At 34.2% G+C, this 19737-nt stretch overlaps 1 protein-coding gene across 6 annotated transcripts in view; it reads right to left on the reverse strand.

The window, feature by feature from the left end:
* Positions 1-8192: 8192 nt before the first annotated feature.
* Positions 8193-19737, reverse strand: part of ERBIN (erbb2 interacting protein) — a 154847-nt gene continuing 143302 nt past the window's right edge. For 3 of the 6 annotated variants that reach the window (XM_017877103.1, XM_017877099.1, XM_017877098.1), the window contains 5 exons: positions 19154-19297; positions 13044-13250; positions 11866-11958; positions 11318-11392; positions 8193-10280 (listed from right to left, as the gene is read on the reverse strand). In XM_017877103.1, the coding sequence (XP_017732592.1) occupies positions 10173-10280; positions 11318-11392; positions 11866-11958; positions 13044-13250; positions 19154-19297 (627 nt within the window). In that variant the 3' untranslated portion in view covers positions 8193-10172. The remainder of the gene's footprint in view (positions 10281-11317; positions 11393-11865; positions 11959-13043; positions 13251-19153; positions 19298-19737) is intronic. The other 3 variants (XM_017877101.1, XM_017877100.1, XM_017877102.1) reach the window with 2 other exon arrangements.

Consider the following 19737-nt stretch of genomic DNA (forward strand, 5'->3'; position numbering starts at 1 on the left):
ATGTGAGCTTGATGGTGATAAATTTTTTAAGTTTTTATATGTCAAAAAAATTTTTTTTCCTCTTTATTATTTCAAAGATAGTCTTTGGTACATACAGAATTCTAAGTTGACAGTTTTTTTTCTTTCATTAATTTAAAGGTGTTGGTCTATTGTCTTCTCACTTGCGTTCTTTCAGACAAGAAATCTGCAATTACCTTTGTAATATATTGAAGACATTTAAATAATAAAAATTTTTTTAAATGTTTACCCATGTAATTACCAATTCTGGTGCTCTTCATTACTTTGTGTAAGTCTAGGGTTCAATCTAATATCATTTTCTTTCTGTGTGAAGTACTTCCTTTAATATTTCTCATAGTGTGAGCTTGATGGTGATAAATTCTTCAAGTTTTTATATGTCATAATTTTTTTCTCTTTATTTTTTCAAAGATAGTATTTGGTACATACAGAATTCTAGGTTGACAATTTTCTTCTTTCATTAGTTTAAGGGTGTTAGTCTATTGTCTTCTCACTTGCATTCTTTCAGGCAAAATGTCTGCCATTACCTTTGTCTTTATTCTTCTGTGCATGTCCTTTTACCTCTGGCTGCTTTTAAGGTTTTCAGCTTATCACTGGTTTTGAGTAATTTGATTATAATACTCTTTGGTATAGTTTCCTACATGTTTCTTGTGCTTAGAGTTTGTTGAGTTTGTTGGGCCTTTGGGTTTTTAATTTTTATCAAATTTGGAAAATAATCAGTTATTATTTTTCTTTCTGATCCCTCTTCTCTCCTTCAGAAAGTGTAATTACACATATATTAGTGAAATTGACCCATAATTTATAGTTATTGTTCATTTTTTAAATTCTCTAAAAATCTGAGCTTCATTTTGGAGTTCCTACTATTTTGTCTTCAAATTTAGTAATATTTTGTTCTGCACTGTGTGATCTGCTGTTAATCTTATTCATTGTATTACATACTTCACACATTTCTAGTGTAGAATTCACTTCTACAAGTCTAGTTTTCATTTCTAAAAATTTAATTTGCATTTAAATATCTTTTATGTCTCTTAACTTTATGATTATCTGGAATATAGTTATAACCATATTGCCATTATATGAATTCTAACGTATGTGTCAGCTTTGAGGTCAGTTTTGATTTATTTATCTCATTATGGGTCATATTTTTCTGCTTCTTTGCATATTTGGTAATTTTTTGTTGGATGACAGATACGGTGAATTTTATGTTGTGGGTGCTGGGTATTATTGTATGCCTATGAGTTTCTTGAGATTCATTCTGGTTTACAGTTACATTACAAGGAAACAGTATAATCCTTCCAGGTCTTGCTTTTAAGATGTATTAGGTGGGACCGAAGCAGATATTTATCTAGGGTTAATTATTCCCCACCACTGATGTGGGATCATTTTGTATACCCTACCCTATCTTGTGAATCATGAGGTTTTCCAATCTTGCAGATAGGAATAGGTATTATTACCCATTGTGTGTGGGGACAGAGCACTGTTAACTGCAAGTGCAGGTTACTGTTAACTTCTAATCCTTTCAGGTAGTTCTTTCCCCAGCCTTGGCACTTTCCTCACACACATGTGATGGAGTACTTGGGTGAATTTACAAAGGCAACTCTATGCAGTTCTTGGGGGTTCTCTGTGTGCAGCCCTGTTCTCTCCATTATTCTGCTTTGTGAACTGTACCTTTGTTGGTTTCTCTGAACTCTTAGCTCCACTTCCTTAACATAAGGAGTGTGCCAGGCTCTGTGGGGTTCTGCCTTCCTGCTCCATGGCCTGGAAATTCTACCAAGGTAGTAATCTGGAGATAATCATAGTGCTCACCGTTTTTTTTCTCCATCCTTCAGGGACCATGGTCCTTCATTTCTTGATGTCCAGTATTTTGAAAATCATTGCTTCAAATATTTTGTCTGCTTTTATTCATTTCAGGAGTTAGGGTAAATCCATCATGGCCAGGAAATAAATGCCAAAAAACTTACTCTGAAATATATATGGAAAAAGCAGGACCAAAGAAGGAAGACTCATTCTATAAGATGGTGATTCTCTGTTATCCTCAAACCATAAGCATCAGCATTACCTGAGAACTTGCTAGACATGTAAATTCTTGGGTTCCAACTCAGACTTAATTAAAAGCCATGTGGGTGGGGCCCCACAAGCCCTCTAATTGACTCTGATATATACTGAAGATTGAGAATCACTGCTAATAAGATATTAAGATAGATACAAAGTTTTAGTTATAAAAATAACATGGTACATAAAAGCAAATGTAGAAAAATGTTAATAGAAGAATGTAGATGATGAGTGGTCATTATAAAACGTAAAACTTTGCTGAAAAAGAAAATACGACACAGAGGCATGGACAGAAAAACAGACCAAAGAACATAATGGGGAGCTCAGAAACAGTCCTGCGGTATACGTAAGTATGCAACTGTATTGATATACAGTAAAGTTTGCATCAGATTAATAGCAAAAAGTAGCCATCAGAAGAGAAAACTTGGAGCTGGATCACTACCTTACATCATATTTAGTGGTAGACTCAAGATGAAAAGATTTAAACGTTAAATAAATCTAAGTAATTAACAGAAGTAAATGTGGGAGAAAACCTTTGTGACTCAGGAATGAAGAAAACTTTCTTAAGAACGAAGAAGCATAAATGATGGATCTGTCCTTATCCATGTTAATCTTTTTTTTTTAAACAAACAAACAAACAAGAGATACCATAAACAAAGAGAAAGAGAAACAGGCCACAGACTGGGAGAAGATATTTGGAATGTTTCAAATGACAAGTGTAATAACTGAAATAGACAATAAACTGGCCAGGTGTGGTGGCTCATGCCTGTACTCCCAGCACTTTGGAAGGCCAAGGTAGGTGGATCACCTGAGGTCAGGAGTTCAAGACCAGCCTGGCCAACATGGTGAAACCCCATCTCTACTGAAAATACAAATATTAGTTGGGAGTGGTGGTGAGTGCCTGTAAGCCTAGCTAGTTGGGAGGTTGAGGCAGGAGAATTGCTTGAACCCGAGAGGTGGAGGTTGCAGTGATCTAAGATCGCACCACTGTACTCCAGCCTGGGTGAGTGAGACTCCATCTCAAAACAAAAAAAGGAAAGAAAGAAAGAAAAGAAAATAGACAAAAAAACAAAAAACAAAAAACAAAAAACTGCTACCAATTAGTCTTTACAGAAAATGGGGAAAAAAGGAGACGAATGGGCAAAAAGAATAGGAAATTTATAGAATGTTAAACCTTAATAGCAGGGTAGTTGTCAAACACCCCAGTAATCAGAAAAATTGAATTTAAACCAATACCAGAATAAAATGTTACATCCACCAAATATGCCAAAGTTAGAAAGTCACATAATATTGTTTGCAAATATGTGAGGAAATGAGAATCTTCAAATCTAGTTAGCGAGAATATAAACTAGTACAGATTTTTAAGAATGTAATTTAGCAGAATTTACTGAAATTAAATAGCCCTGTGACTTAGCAACTATATTCCTAGGTGTATATGCTAGAGAAATTTTCACACAGGTCCATAACATGACATGACTTAGGATACTCACCACTACATTGTCTATGGCAGCGGTGAAGTGGAGAAATTAGCAGTATCACAGGTGTCCATCACTAGAAAAATAGGTAAGATGCAATAGAGTCAAACTGTATTTATTTATATAAACAAAACAAACATAACACTAAATATTTATTGTTTCTGTAGTTACTATTCACCCAAGAATTCCAACTTAGATTTTTCTATAAGTACTTAAAATTAACCAATCTGTAGTTTCTTTTAGAAAAAGTTATTTATGGCCGAGTGCAGCAGCTCACGCCTGTAATCCCAACACTTTGGGGGGCCAAGGCAGGCAGATCACCTGAGGTCGGGAGTTGAAGACCAGCCTGACCAATATGGAGAAATCCTGTCTCTACTAAAAATAACAAAATAACGCATGCCTGTAATCCCATCTACTCAGGAGGCTAAAGTAGGAGAATCGCTTGAACCCTGGAGGTGGAGGTTGCAGTGAACCAAGATCGCACCATTGCACTCCAGCCTGGGCAACGAGAGCAAAACTCCGTCTCAGAAAAAAAAAAAAGAAAAAAAAAAAGAAAAATTCGTTTGTTTGACTGGGCATAGTGGCTCACACCTGTAATCTCAGCACTTTGGGAGAAAAGTGAGAGGATTGTTTGAGGCTAGGAGTTCGAAACCAACCTGGGCAATATAGTGATACTATAAAAATAAATTTTTAAGTTGGATTCTTGTCTCACCTGTAGAAACCATCTAGTATTTTACTTCCATTCTTATTTTACTATCACTTCTAATTGCACTTATTTCTGCTCCATGACATGTGGTTTTGGTCAATATTATTTCTTAGATCCCAAATCTACTTTTAAGATTTATTTTTCATTTCATTGGAGTATTCCCTGGTACTTCTTATAGGGAGGTAAATTTTGAGCCCCTGAATTCCTGAAAATATCATTTTTTTGCCCTCCAACTTGAATAACTTTTAAATTTTGGATGTATTGCTTTACTGTCTTCTTGTAACCAAATCGCTGGTGAAAATTCCAATGTCTATCTCATCCTGTTCACTTTGTAATCATTTCCATTTTGGAATCTTTTAAGATGTTTTTTATTTTTTAACTTTTTTTGAGGCAGAGCCACTTTGTTGCCTAGGCTGGACTGTAGTGGCACAATTCTCAGCTCACTGCAACCTCCATCTCCTGGCCCAAGTGATCCTCCCATCTTACCCTCCCAAGTAGCTGGGGCTACAGATGCGCACCACCACACCTAGCTGATTTTTGTATTTTTTCTAGAAACAGAGTTTCACCCTGTTGCCCAGGCTGGTCTTTAACTCCTGGACTCACTATATCAGCCCACTTTGGCCTCCCAAAATGTGGGATTACAGGTGTGAGCCACCATGCCTTGCCAATGATGTTCTTTACACCTACTCTAAAATTTCATGAAGATGTATCTAGAAGTGTGTTTATAGTTTCGCTTGGTACTAACTGGACTCATTCAGTCTGAGAACCTATGCTGTGCTTCATTTAGCTCTAGGAAAGCTTATTTTTTCCCCTTCATTGTTTTCCTTTGAAGAAGGATTCGTGTTGGAACATGAGGACTTCTCTTCCATGTCTCTTTTCACATTATTGCTTAGTTCATTTGCATTACGTTCTATGCAATCTAAACCTAAAGAGCTTTTTAATTTGCTCTATAGATGTCTCCTTTCTACTCTCCAGCCCAACTGTTGAATTTACTTTTGACGGTTCTATTTTACATTATAAAGACATCTAAATCCTTTCATTAACAGCTTGTTTTCTAAACTCAATATCCTTTATACCTCAGAAGATATCATTTTACATATTGATTTCTTTAGACATTGGTACTTATGTTTGTTGACTCTCATGGTGTTACTATCTGCACTAATGGTGGGCAAAAGGAAGAACATGCCAATGGTCAGATCATGCTAGCTCAATAGGGCTATACTGGTTTTCCTTCTTAATCTAAGTACCCGCACTCATTGCTCCTGCTTTGAACCAGATGTCCTTTCTGCACACAGCTTGGCATATAAAAGGTGGTTGAACTAAACCAATTACTTATGATGCACTATCACCACCATTCTTGGTCCTTTATATTGTCTTCTGAGGCATCTGAAGCAAAATCCACATCTCACGGTAGAATTCTCTGGCTCTAGCACTTCAAAGAATTTCTCAAAAATTATGGATCCAGTGTACTCCCTTCTTTTTACAAAACTGGCAAGATTATTACATAACACTTTTGCCTATCATAGTATTAATCTTTGCTGTCCCTTGTAGGTATGTGGACAGGATGAGATTGAAGCATGCTCCATTTTGCTACTTTGAATAATTTATCTGCGAACAATTCCTCCTGTTCTTGGGAGAATGAATGTTCCTTTGAGGGATGCTGCAGTGAGGGATGATCCAAATATGAGATGTTTAGTATGCATTCTGGACAGGCATTAGTTCTCAGTGTATTAGGTTCTTCCTTTCATGAAGATGAGGAAACTTAAAATCATCCATCCTAGTCCATGCTCTCTGCTCATGCTTTAATTTTTTAACAATTTGTATTAGTTTTTCTTTTCTGACAAGGAAAAGTTTGAAAGAAGAGCAACTGAAAGATCCTTCTAAAGCTATACCTTGGAAGAACACAATTAATTTGATTAGGTTTAAGGAAAGTCGGTATTTATAGGTTTTCTGAAAAATAAGCTTTATTGAATCCCTTGAGGGGAAAAGCATAATTTTATAGCTTAGGTTTCTTCCTTCCCCAGTGATACAAGTTTCTCAAATTTTATCCTGAAATAAAATTGTGGGCCGACTCAGAAGCTAGATGGGCAGACACATGGCAGATCACCATTGTCCCTGCTTGTTACATTAGAAAAGGAAGTTGTAACAGAAGATTCTTTTTGTCAGCCTCTTTCCTAAAGATTCTACAGAAAGGTTCAGGAGTATTTTGATTGTTCTCTACAATAAAACCTAGGTTGTTCTCTTAAAAAAAAAATTCAGGTGTTTTCTCTAAACATTCTCTAACATTTTAGGTTTTCTCAGCTTAGGATGAACTTCTCAGGTGGTTGGACATTAGGACTGTATATTATAGCTGACCACAAATCCTAATCTTGAAAAACTGCTTCATAAGACTGTAGAAGATAGCATTCTCTTAAGAACTTTCCAAAACTAAATGACTACTTACTATCCCTTGGGTTTATGAATTCTGTAAAGAATTAGCAGCTTTAGGTAGGATATGGCCAACTTTTTCTGAAGGTTCTTATTTAGAAACAAAGGAATACCTGAAGGTCTGAGTTGGCTGCCTGTCTAGATTACTTTTTTTTTTTAACGAGGCATCTTGTTCACTTGTTCATCAATTAACGCTCTTGATGAATCATAATTTTTATTTCAATGTCTATTTCATAAGAAATCTATTCACTGAACATTAAAACAGAAGGCTGTATTAACAAAAAAGGCAACAGCCTGAGTGAAAAAAAATCCTTCCAAATAGATTTCACGTGTCAATCTCCATCAGAGAAACATTTCCCATCTTAATGGCTCCCTTTAGAAGTAAATAATAATAATTTGAGATAAACTACATTTCTTCCACACCCAGACATACAGGTTTTTAATGCTCAAAAAATTGTGTATTTTTCATGAGAATTTCTCTAACCCTGAATTTTGTAAATAAACCAGTTTAAACATCATTAGTTTATTGATCCTCTATGTGTTACCTCATCTAGATATATATAAAATTTGGAATGGATAAATGTTGGTTGATAAAAATATTACAAAGCTGCTAATGGGGTTTTTTAAGTACGGCAAATTAATACTTAATAGTTCTGCTTATGGCAAGTTTTGTGTTTAAAATAATTAAGTATATATACATCTTCACATCCAGGCCAAAGAGGTCAGAAGAATATTTACAAAATAAATACGTAGGGAATTTTAGAATTTCATTGATTCAGATGAAGTGATGATTCCTTAATTAGCATAAAGCTTTAGATTGTGTCAACTATTGTATACTGTGTAAATTACTCTGATCAGCATAATTTTTTACTGGTTTGAGTAAGAAATTTTAACCACTAAAAGAGTTGTGGTTTTGGTGAATTGCTATATACTTATTAAAATAAAGTTAGTTATGGGTGTAGGCCTTAACTACAATTTATTCAACAATATATAAACTAAAAATGTCTTCTCCATTTCCTCAAAAAATTTATTCTTTTATTCAAATTTTGAAACTTAGTTATTACTACAGCAAACTTCTAATTAAAAGTCCTTGTCATTTAATTTTAGTTTCCCAATACTTTCAAAGAAAACTTGGTATAATACTCCTCTTGGTAAGTTTCTTACTCAACTCTGTGTTGCAAGAATACTATAAAATTTTAATTAACTATAGTAGGATAAAATACCAGTGCATATAACATCTGTTGCATTTATAATACTTCAATGTAATGTGCAGACAATGAAGTTAAGGTTTGCTAAAGGTCCATTGTTCTGTGGGACTTAATTCCTTTTCCAAAATTATAATCTATATATGTGGTTCAAGGTAAAGTAGTTGAAAACGTCACAATTATTAAATATTTCTGATTAAAAGTAGAATGTGACTGTGAAAATCTGAAATCAATAAAAGAAAAGTTAACTATTTTAGAATGCCAAAATTAATATTTAAAACAAACTAAGAATAAAGGGAACACTGAGACTTGTCTTAAAGAAGCTATTTGTCATTCTTTTTTTTTTTTTAGATTACAACACACATACAGTAAGTGAATTTTATCAAAATACAGCACATTTCTTATACTATATCCATAAAAATCAATTCCTATGTAAATAGTACTGAAAATCAACTAAAATGAGTTAAAATTTACAAAGAGTTGTTAAAGGGTTTCAATCAAAATTATTAAAACTATACAGTACAATAACCAATTGATAACATCTTGAAAGAAGTGCAATATTTGAGTTCACATATTTTTAAAAGTGCTGCCTACTTTGACTAGCAAGAATGGAAAGTGAGTCCAACTCACTTTTGCAAATATAATGTGGGTTGGTGTTTTAAGCTAGTCTTATAAAAGTCTTAATTAAAATCAAGGTTGATAAACAAAGCATAACAGATTAAAAATTCCCAAATTGCATTTCTTAGTAAATAAAAATGAAGTGCAATAACCAAATATTGCTCTAATGAAAGGTTCCAGACTAGCCTCAACTAAACAGTTATTGGTCTTCTATGGCACTTTTTTCTGGTCCAAATAACCATGCATTAATCCTTACCATTACATGTTACTCAAATTTTATTTGATTACATACAACAAAAACAAATAAAATTAATGGTCTGGATAAACAAAATTAATAAATCTCTATCATCAAATATTTGTTACAGTAACTAGGAACAAAGAAAGGCAGTTGGTGGTAAAACACTATTACATTGATACACGTAGAAACCCTTTAAAGACTCTGAAGTGTTGAGTTCACATTTAATGTTACCTGTAGAAACAGCCCTTTATTTGAACACCTTTACACAATGGCAGGCCTCAAGGACCCATCCCTTTGCTCTACAACTCTCCACAGCAATTCTCTATCACTGTGCCAGTTTCACAAACTCGCTTTGGTTTCCTAGCTCCATGCGTACTGTTTCCTTTTACTTTACCAAGGCAATGCAAGGCCAAACAAAAATCAAGAGGCTTTCCTAAACCTTCTTACATTTTGTGTTACAGGCAACACAATCTTAAAACTGGCCATTTTTGTTTCATTTGCTGCTTACAATAAAAAATATAAATTAGATTTAAATGGAGCGCTAATTATAAAACAGATTGCAAGTACCACCATTTGCAAAAAAAAAAAAAAAAAAAAAAGGGATTTCCAAAACACAGAAAATGCATGGACATGCAACTACAGTAGAGTTAAAATTTCCTGTGACTAAAAAATTAAAACTGAATCACCAGTAGCAAATGTATAGTCAATGGCTATGACAAGAACAGATCCTGCCGAGCTCATAAAATGCAATTATTGTCTTTTTTGCTTTATAAAAAAGACATTACCTATTTTATTGCATTATTCTCTTAATAAAAACATACTACCACATAGTACCCCCTGTCCCCATTCTTTGCTTCCAGATTTTTATAGAAAATAACTGTTTTAATCTGGCCTTGGAAAGTGAACCCACCAGCACCACCTTCACCTACTCACTCTTCAATTCAATATGCACATAGCAAAAGCCAACACTTCAAATCTCTTGCCCACATCAAAAAAAAGTAGTTTCAGGAGAAAAACATTAATACCAGTTGAATAAAAATAAGGGCATAAAAGCTATGAGAGAGATAGCTCTGCCATCTGTCTCTGGGCTAAAATCAAGGCTAACTATTGCCTTGCACACAGTTCAGTCATGTATATGAAATCCAAAAATAAACCTACAATCTATACAAAACAACACAGGTTTGTTTTTGTAGCCTTGACTGCTATGTTTAAAAACCTAACAAGTTTTATATGGTATGAGTTCAACAGTCTCCTTTATATTCTGTACAGTGGTTCTTTCCCTCTAACCACAAGTTCCATTACTTCATTAATGTACAAATTTGAACATAATTTTTTGAGTTCTTCTTTATATATAAAAATAGTCAAAATATTAATTTCCCCTGCAAGTATCTTCCAATAAATCTTGCTGTCTTCCCCCCTTTTTTTGTCCACAGTGCTTATGAGGAAACTTCTCGTACAATGATGAGTTCAACTGTATTCTGGAAAGTTTTTAGCAAGGACACTGCTTGTCCATGTTCAATATTTATAAAACTGTAGCCATTAGCCTGGAAGAAAGAGGAAAATGCTTTTAGGAAAACATTTTATAGTAATTTATTTGCATTTCTGCCAAGTAGTTCACAAACCTGCAAGAAAATAAGAATCACTTTGGCAACTTAAAATAACATACAGATTCACAGGCCCTACCCAAACCAAGGAATAAAGTCTCTGAAGATGGGGTCTAGAAATGTGTGTTTTGTCCAACTTTTCAGACAATTCTTATGTAGCAGTCCAATGTTAGGAATCACTTAAGAAATAATGTCAGACATGGTGCTGTATAATGCTAATGTGCGTCTGAGGTGACCAAACTGTAGCATAGCAAGGGGCAAGGGCTAGCCTTCCGATTGTCCTGAAGCCATTACATCAAGACCACCATATTTCTTACAATTAAGGTTAATATTTACTGAGGTTCTACTGTGTACCAAACACACAATTCTAAGTGTGTAATATGAATTAGATCCTTTGATTCTCACAATGCTCAAAAAAGATTCTTTCACTATCTTATTTTAGAGAAGAGAAAGCCCAGGCATGGAGAGGCGAAGTAACTTGCTCGGTCACAAATTGAAACTACAGATTCCCAAATGGTTCACGAAAATAAACATGCATAACTGTTGAGTGTATGAGTGAGTGTGACTCTCTCTCTCTGTGTGTGTGTGTGTGTATAGACAGAGGGAGGGAGAAAAGCAGAAGAAAGAGGAGAATAAACGCTAAAGACAATGTAGTAAATTATGAACAACTGGTGACCAATTGATGTAATACTGGTGTTTATTGTACTATTTTTGTGGCTTTTCTCTAAGCTTGAAATTATTTAAAAATTTTTTAACTAATTTTATTATTTTTTTTTTTGAGACGGAGTCTCGCTCTGTCGCCCAGGTTGGAGTGCAGTGGCGTGATCTCAGCTCACTGCAAGCTCTGCCTCCCAGGTTCATGCCATTCTCCCGCCTCAGCTTCCCGCGATTTTCAAAGTTGAAGTGAAAACATTTTAAACTATGAAAACATTAGAGTGTTATAAAATGAAAAACAAATATGGATTTATTTTAATTACCTGAATAATTTTATCACCTGGCTGCAGTAATTTTGATGCTGGTCCTTCAGGCTGTACCCTTGTTACAAATATACCCTTTAATAACAAAAAAAAAAATTGTTTATTTAACTAAAAACAGTATGTATAAATAACAAAGTACCAAGGAGCAACTTCTCCTCCACACCATGCAAATATTTCAATCATGGTACAAGTTTTCTCCCTGACTTCTCTGAGTAATACTGTAACAAACTAGTTATTTTTACCTCTAGTAATTCTGACTTCAGTGATTTGTCTTGAGAGTAATAAAATTACTTTTATGGATGTGTGAAAAAGCAATAAGAAAATTAAAGATCACTTGATAATATCACAAACATTCATAGTTTTTGGTTAAATTGTTTTAACTTGAACTGATCAAATTACAAAACAAAAGGGTAAGCAATACAGTGGGGAATCAAGGTGATGTCTACCTAGATTTACATAAACATCTACTAGATTTTCACTTACATATAAGTATTGAATCAGCAAATAAAACTTTATAGGTGTTTCAAGAATATACAAAGAAAACTTACATCATCATCAGGTCTGAATGGGTTTCCTCTACCCCCGACACCACCTGATATGCTAAATCCAAGTTCTGGATCCTTTTCAACCCTCACTCGAAGCTGAGTTAATATGAAAATAAAGGAAACTTACTATATCAGAAAAAGTTATAATGCCACAACATCTATATTTAAATACTGATGGGTTAAGTCCAAGCAAACATAAACATAAGAATTCATCAAAAATAAACATTTGTTCAGATGAAGTGAAATACAACATAGAATATTATGTTAATGAGTTAGTGAGTTAAAGGCAGAGCTGAGATTATATAAAGCATAGCTCCTAATTTTATTGCTTATGAGGATAAGGAATCAATTAATATTGACCCTGTTTTACTTTTTAGACATCACAGATTTTACTGCCATAGTATATAAACACAAAACATGTATATTATTATCAGTTTCCACTTGTGGGACATCTAAATTACACAGTATCTCTGTTTAGTGGCTTGTTTCATAAGATATCTAAATGATCCATTGGTGGTTTTGTGATACTAACTCTTCATTTACTGAATTTGTTTAAAGGCTTCAAAGGAGTTGGGATTTTAAAACATGACCAATTGATAGTTTTTATAACCAAGCTATAAAAAAAGATGCAAGAATTAAAACTTGTGTTATAAAATACTCTCTTTCACCAGAGACACAACCAAAATGAATAAAGCATTTGTTTTCTACCTTTCTAATATTATTGATCATTTTATTAATAACTATCAAGACATAAGAAATGTGTAGCTTGCTGACTTAAGTCATTTTTAAGATTAAATACTCAAAGTAGTTTGAAGTCTGTAGTCAAATTTCAAAATCTAAGGAGTTAAGATTTTAAGTGTCACAGAACAATTTCAGCTTAATGGTCTCCTATTTATATTCTTAAGGAATGTCTGACTACTGGAGTATCAACCAGTTGTGGAAAAGCAACCGTACCAGAATAAATAAATCATGCTCAAAATACTAAATCCTATGTTGTATGATCACAAAGTCAAATAAAAATCACCAAGTTTAATACCTTATAAACATAACATAAAAATAAAACTTTAAATGGTAACAACTATGTTAACATTCTATATGGATTTACTGCTCATAATTAAGTAATCTATAAAAATACATAAAAAGCTTAGTCCCATATTTCAAATAGTCTTGATTATTCTTACCTCTTGTTTTGCCAGTTCATGGCCTTGTCTAGGAGAACAATGGGGCTGTGTATATGGAGGCTGGTGGGCCACTTTCAGCAGCAAGTAATCAATTAGTTGTTCTCTAGAGGGATGCCTTGCCACAGATGCCTGAGGGGGGTGATGTATTTGACTATAATTTGCCTGAGGCCTGAGAGGCTGGCCCATCTGTCCATTACTCAAAGGCATCTAAGAAAAACATGAAGTATCTTAAAATGACCAATAATAATGTCTTATTTCAAATATTTGGATTTCTTCTTGGAGCATTACAAAAGCACTAGAGTTTCACATTCCAATTAAGTCAAACAATACCATGCCACTTACTATTTTTCTATTAATTTTAAACCTTAAAAGAAATAAGCTATTAATGTCTTAATTCTAAAGTTTCCCCAGTGCTTGTTACATTCTTTTTTAAGCTTTCAAATGGAAATACATCATATCTATATTTTAAATTACTTGCTTTTTTGTGAGCTGTATTTGTATTTTCTTAGATGTATCTATTTTATAGTAACCAAATGTTAAAATGGCACATAGTATATCAAAATTTTAAAATTTAAGCCAGTCTATGAGATGCGTATCTTTTCCCATACAAATCAAACACACATACACAAAAGGTAGATTTGCTGATGTTTTTCTTCAGAAAAAAACTAATTTTCTGGTAAAATTCTTTCCAAATTTAAATATATTTTTCTACTTTTATTCCTTCTTTCCCAGAATTAACAAGTCAATTCAGCTATCTCTGTAGAAAATGTAGAAAAACTGTATTTAGTGTCTTGCTGATGTTAGCACTTTTACAATCTCTTAATATCTATTATTTTCAGCGACTATGTATCCCAAAATTAAATATTGACATTTACCCTACTTCAACAAAAAGCAAAAAAAAAAAAAAAAAAAAAATAGAAATTATTAAGTTTGTTGTTGTTCAAGAACTATCTTTGTTTTAATGCCTCTCATTTTTAGAGAATAAACCTGACTTAAAATCACCTTTGTAGAAATGTGGCTAATAGCTTATTCTGTTAGCATGAGTAATCTATCTTAAAAATAAGAGGCGGGGTGCAGTAGCTCATGCCTATAATCCCAGCACTTTGGGAGGCCTACACAGGAGGACTGCTTCAGGTCAGGAGTTCAAGATCAGCCTGGGAAAACAGCAAGACCCTATCTCTTAAAAAAAAAAAAAAAAAAAAAAAAAAAAAAAATTGGCTGGGCATGGTGGTGCACACCTGTAGTCCCAGCTTCTTGGGAGGCTCAAGTAGGAGGATCATTTGAGCCCAGTAGTTTAAGGCTGCAGTGAGCTATGATCATGCCCCTGCACCCCAGCCTGGGTGACAGAGCAAGACTCCATCTCTATACACACAAAAAAGAGGTTACAGTCATATTACAAATATTTGCATATAAAAGATATTTGTGTAGAAAATATGGTTAAGCTATTAACTTATAATTTCCTTGTTGGTTAGTAACAAAAAGAAAATCTCATCGACAAGGAAATTATGGGAAAACTGAGGGAAATAGTTGAGGTCCAGTTCCCTAAATTATCCCAAAGTAGAAAAGTTTGGAGAAAGATATGGCAACAGTTTCAGAACTACATGCTTTTCTTGGTGAACCTTGCTGAAAGATATAAAGTAGTTTAGCTTTGGTAAAGATTTGTACTTTTTAAAAAAGGCATTCTATTTCACTGTTAAACTGTGTTGTACTTGAGAACTCAGTTAAATTCTGAAGTCTGGGAACACACATGGGTATTCTGTGACAGGACACAAGGATGTTACTGACAAATCTTATACTGGTTGGAGAGAAGGAAAATGAAGTGCTATATTAGCCCAACATTTTTAGGGAAAAAAACCTGTTTATTATTTGATCACTATAGATTTAATGCAACTGATTTGCCCATGAGTAATTAACTGGTTCTGCTGTTGCTTTATTACTCACATACAATTCTGCAGATAGCCCATGATTTTCTCTACGTTTACACGATTTATTCCTACATGCAAATTCAGTATCTTTCTCCTGGGTAAAAGCCAGGTGATAATTACTACTGACCTTAAGACTCCCTGACACCAGGTATTTGGTCTTGCCTACATCAGTGTTAAACATACACATGGAATATATTAAGCTACAATTAGCAGATGGCTCAGGAAATTAAAAAGTATTAAAACAAACTCAGTAACCCTAAACCACAAAATATATGTAATGAGAAAAAACTGGGTGACAAAGCTCAGTTAAAAGAAAAGAGGGTTAGAAACTTATGAACTTATATATTAGACGAACTTAAGTATTAGATGACTGGGTAGCTACTACTCTGAAGGGCAACATAAAAGTTTTATGTAATAAATAACTATGCTTCATAATTATATCTGGTCATACTAGAGGGATGGAATCAGTTAAGAAAATAAGGAAAAATAGTTGAGGGAGGATAGTAAAAAATTATCTGTCTGGCACTGGCCATAAGTAGATAATTGCAACAAAAGTACTAAAAACTCAACCATCATCTATTCTATCATATACAAAAATCTTTCAAGACGATTTCTAATTACATTTGAGGTAATTACATTTGACTTTAGTAACAGTAAAAGATCCTAGAATGAAGAATTTAACACAAGTTCATCTTCAATTCTCCAAATAGTTTTACTATCAGGACTACCAAAAAGGCCCTGATTCGAATGATAAAACAAATAGGTGTTACTATATAAGAGAAATCTAAATGCAAAATAAAACAATTTATCCAGGGTGGAAAATCATGGAATGAATTGAGAAATAGTAGACAGGGTCAAATTCTATTTTGTATTTCTGATATTTTTAAAATCCTTACTAATAAAGGGGGGAAAGCCCTCAAGAAAGTATTTTCATCTAAAGCAAATATAATATCTAGTCCAAAAGCTGCAAAATATAGAAAGCTCACAGATACTACATTTTGTTTTCCCAAGCACCCACTTTCATCAAGCTGTCTGGAGGAACATCTTTGTGACTAAGTGGGGCTGGTGAGTAGCTCTGCTGTCCTGAAATGAATATACCATCTTGACAAGGATCTCCTGAACTGGATGTTTGGGTATGCTTCAAATGAGAAGGAAATAAAAAGTAAACAAATAATGCTCTTTAAGATGTGAAACCAAGGGGATGACACTTGAGAGACGATTAGGAAAAAATATTGCCAAATAGTGCAAAGATGAAGACCCAAATCAAACACTGCCATCATTACTGCCATCAATTAGTATCTTTCACTTCTTCCAAAGGTACATAGCAAGATGTTTTTGTATGTATGAAAAGCTTATATGAAAATATAGTTAATATATTTATGTACAATACACACATGTAGAAGATGAATTCTGCATGTTTTTTCCTTTTAGTTTTACTTACAGCAATACCTAGCTTTTAACACCTTTGAACAAATATAATTATTAATCAAAGTTTAGAGTCTCAAATTTTAAGAAAACTAAAACACACTGAAGTTGAGCACTATAAAAGATTTTGGTAAAATAAATAAATAACTGCTGTTCTAATAAAACAGTCCCCATGGGATTTTTTTCCCCTAAATTTTAATAAGCAGAATCAATACACTTATAGTCTTATACAACTTACTTTATTGGGATAAAACTGGGGTGTGAAATGAATATAAAATTTGCGGTAGCTTAATTCTGCCATATTGAGTTCAATAGTTTCAAAAGTACTGATTTGGAGAAATGCTATTAAAACCAATTAACTGGTTAATATTATTCCTGTATCATAGTTTACCAAGCCGATAGCTTTAGGGGAAAAACAGACTCAATCTCATTATCCCTGAATATATATATACACACACATCTCTCTCTATATATATACATATACACACACACACACCCCTCTATCTCTCTCTTTTCGGAGATAGTTTCACTTTGCCACCCAGGCTGTACTGCAGTAGTGTGATCATGGCTCACTGCAGGGGGGTGGGGCAGGGCAGAGACAGGGTCTCCCTACATTGCCCTGGTTGGTGTCAAATTCCTGGGCTCAAGTGATCCTCCAGCCTCAGCATCCCAAAGTGCTGGGATTACAGGTGTGAGCCACTGCACAGAGCCCCTGAATATTTCTTATTATAAATATGCCAGGAAGCAGGACACATATGTTTTTCACTTCAATTTTAGTTCTAAGCACATCCCTATGTATGTTTTAGAAAACAAAACAGATTGCGATAAATAGCACTATTGTTACGTTCAAAACAGTTTATGGCTAGCAACACAGAAATGCAAACTACATCATCATATTGAAAAATTAATCTAAAATCTACTTTGTTATGACATACTACAGCACACACATAAAGTTAAGGATTTCAAATTTAATCTTAAAAATTATATCTGCAACAGATCTATCATGTGCAGTTAGTTCAAACCATGGCTTAGAATTTTTAGACATGATCTAATTTTGTGTATTTACGCAATGAATACTTTATTTTCCTTCTCCCTTTCTGAGATGTGCTTTTAGAATACATAATAATGAATTTAGCTCTCAGCTTGAAATTTTAACTCAGGTGTGAATGCATAACTATGTTTACCTTTTAAAAGAACAAGGACACCATGTAAAAGTCAATGGATTCAAAGGCTCCAAATTGAAAAAAAAAAACAAGCACAAAATGTTACTATAAAAGAATCTGGAAAATACAATTGCTCCAGGTGATTATAAATGGCAAAGATTACCCCTGAGTTAATAAAAGCCACCGATCTTTACCCCCATAGACCCTTGGAATGACAGACTGATAGTTATCACCCTTCTCTCTCCTCTTTTAAATTGAGAGGTTCTTGGCTGGGCACGGTGGCTCATGCCTATAATCCCAGCACTTTGTGAGGCCGAGGCAGGCAGATCATCTGAGGTAAGGAGTTCAAGACCCCTGGCCAACATAGTGAAACCCCATCTCTACTAAAAATGCAAAAATTAGCCAGGTGTGGTGGTGGGCACCTGTAATCCCAGGTACTTGGAAGGATGAGGCAGGAGACTCGTTTGAACTCAGGAGGCGGAGGTTGCAGTGAGCTGAGATCATGCCACTGCACTTCAGCCTGGGTGACAAGAACAAAACTCCGCCTCAAAATAAATAAGTAAATAAATAAATATGTAGGTAAGTAAGTAAACAAACTTGGGAGGTTTCAACGTGACTACTGCCACTCAACAGCATAGGAATCACATGGTGGCAGGTGACAGAGGACAGCGTTTAAGTCTAGGTCAGGTACAGCCAGAGCCAAGAGAATCCAGGAGATTGCTCCTAATCTGTAACACCAGAGGAGAGTCAGGGATATACTAAAATGGGGGATACCATCACTCAGGTAGAAGTAAAGGACCCAGAAGTAAGCAAATACTTCACATGGAAACTATGGGGAGGGGATAAAATAGGGTTATTAGAGAGAAAACAGTCTTTTCAGGATTGAAGGAGAGGGGCAGAAGGAAATATTTTAGAAGCCACGCTACTACTTCAAGTTGTTATGCGAAAAAAATCTTAAAACAGGGCCACCCAGAGTCATTCTTTCTCTTTCTCTGTGTTTTTATCCCCCATACCTAATTTTGGTTAAAATGATAAACCTTTCTTCTTCACTACTAAGGAAATGTTTAGTAAAATGTGAGTAAGAAAGGATTTGTATTTTGTCTTTTCACTGATACTTATCACAATTTCTCCAGTCTCACAGTTAATCATGCTCAGTGAATTATGATTAACTTTAGTTCAGGGTAGTGCTTTCTCTCAGTCAATTCTCAATCACTGGAGTTAAAATTATTCTTCCCTGTAACAGGTCTATGGATTACATATAGCATAGCCTTAAAATCTTTAGTTAGGAACAGAAAAGTTTAATATTAAGAGAAAAAATACTATGAACAATAGTTTTTAAAAACTCTCAGTTATTCCTATTGTACACTGCTTTTTGCTTTTTGCTGACTACATCATTAGTTTATGACCAAAGAAACTCAAGAGATAATGACTGTATCAGCTTTGAAGAAAGGTTTAGAACTAAGCCATGGAAGAACTCAGAGGAAATCAAGGTTTCTAGCCCAGAGTAAACATTTTTTTCCTGGAAACATTAAAACACTTAAAATTTGGGGTTTTCTCTTCTACAAGCTAAAAGTATTGGTCTAGTGTAGGTACTCACTCGAAAAATGTGCCCACCAGAACCTCTTCCATCTGCAACACTCAAGGCAAGACTGCCTTGGCTGCTATGCAAATCCCTAGAGCTGCCATAGTGAAAACTGCTTACAGCAGTAAAATTGGAATTAAAGGACCTTGACAGCATACTCTGAATAAAGAGGGGATAGATTTAACAGAGATTAGTGTAGCATGCAAAATCCACGAGACATGTTATATAAGCAGACTTATTTTCAAGTAACCCCAAAACCAAGGAAGTATCATGCAACACTAATTTTCAGAGTCACTGAAATTGGAACCATTTACCATGTATTTACATGACAACATATACATATACACAAATTACATGTAAATACAACCATTCGCATGTTTAAGCAAAGGAAGAAAGTACAGACATATAACTGCTTTTAGAATGCTATTTCCTTTACTCCTAACACATCTTTTATGTCAGAAAATAGGAACTGACGCCATATGCAGATGTATGTGTATCTAAAGTCATACACAGAACAGAAATTAATTTATCTAAAGATAAATTTTACCAACACCCAATAATTCTAAGTCAAATGAATTTTTAGAGATCTACTTCATTTT

The sequence above is a fragment of the Rhinopithecus bieti genome, unplaced genomic scaffold (genome assembly GCF_001698545.2).
Source record: "Rhinopithecus bieti isolate Rb0 unplaced genomic scaffold, ASM169854v2 scaffold_10181, whole genome shotgun sequence".
Classification (NCBI taxonomy): Eukaryota; Metazoa; Chordata; class Mammalia; order Primates; family Cercopithecidae; genus Rhinopithecus; species Rhinopithecus bieti.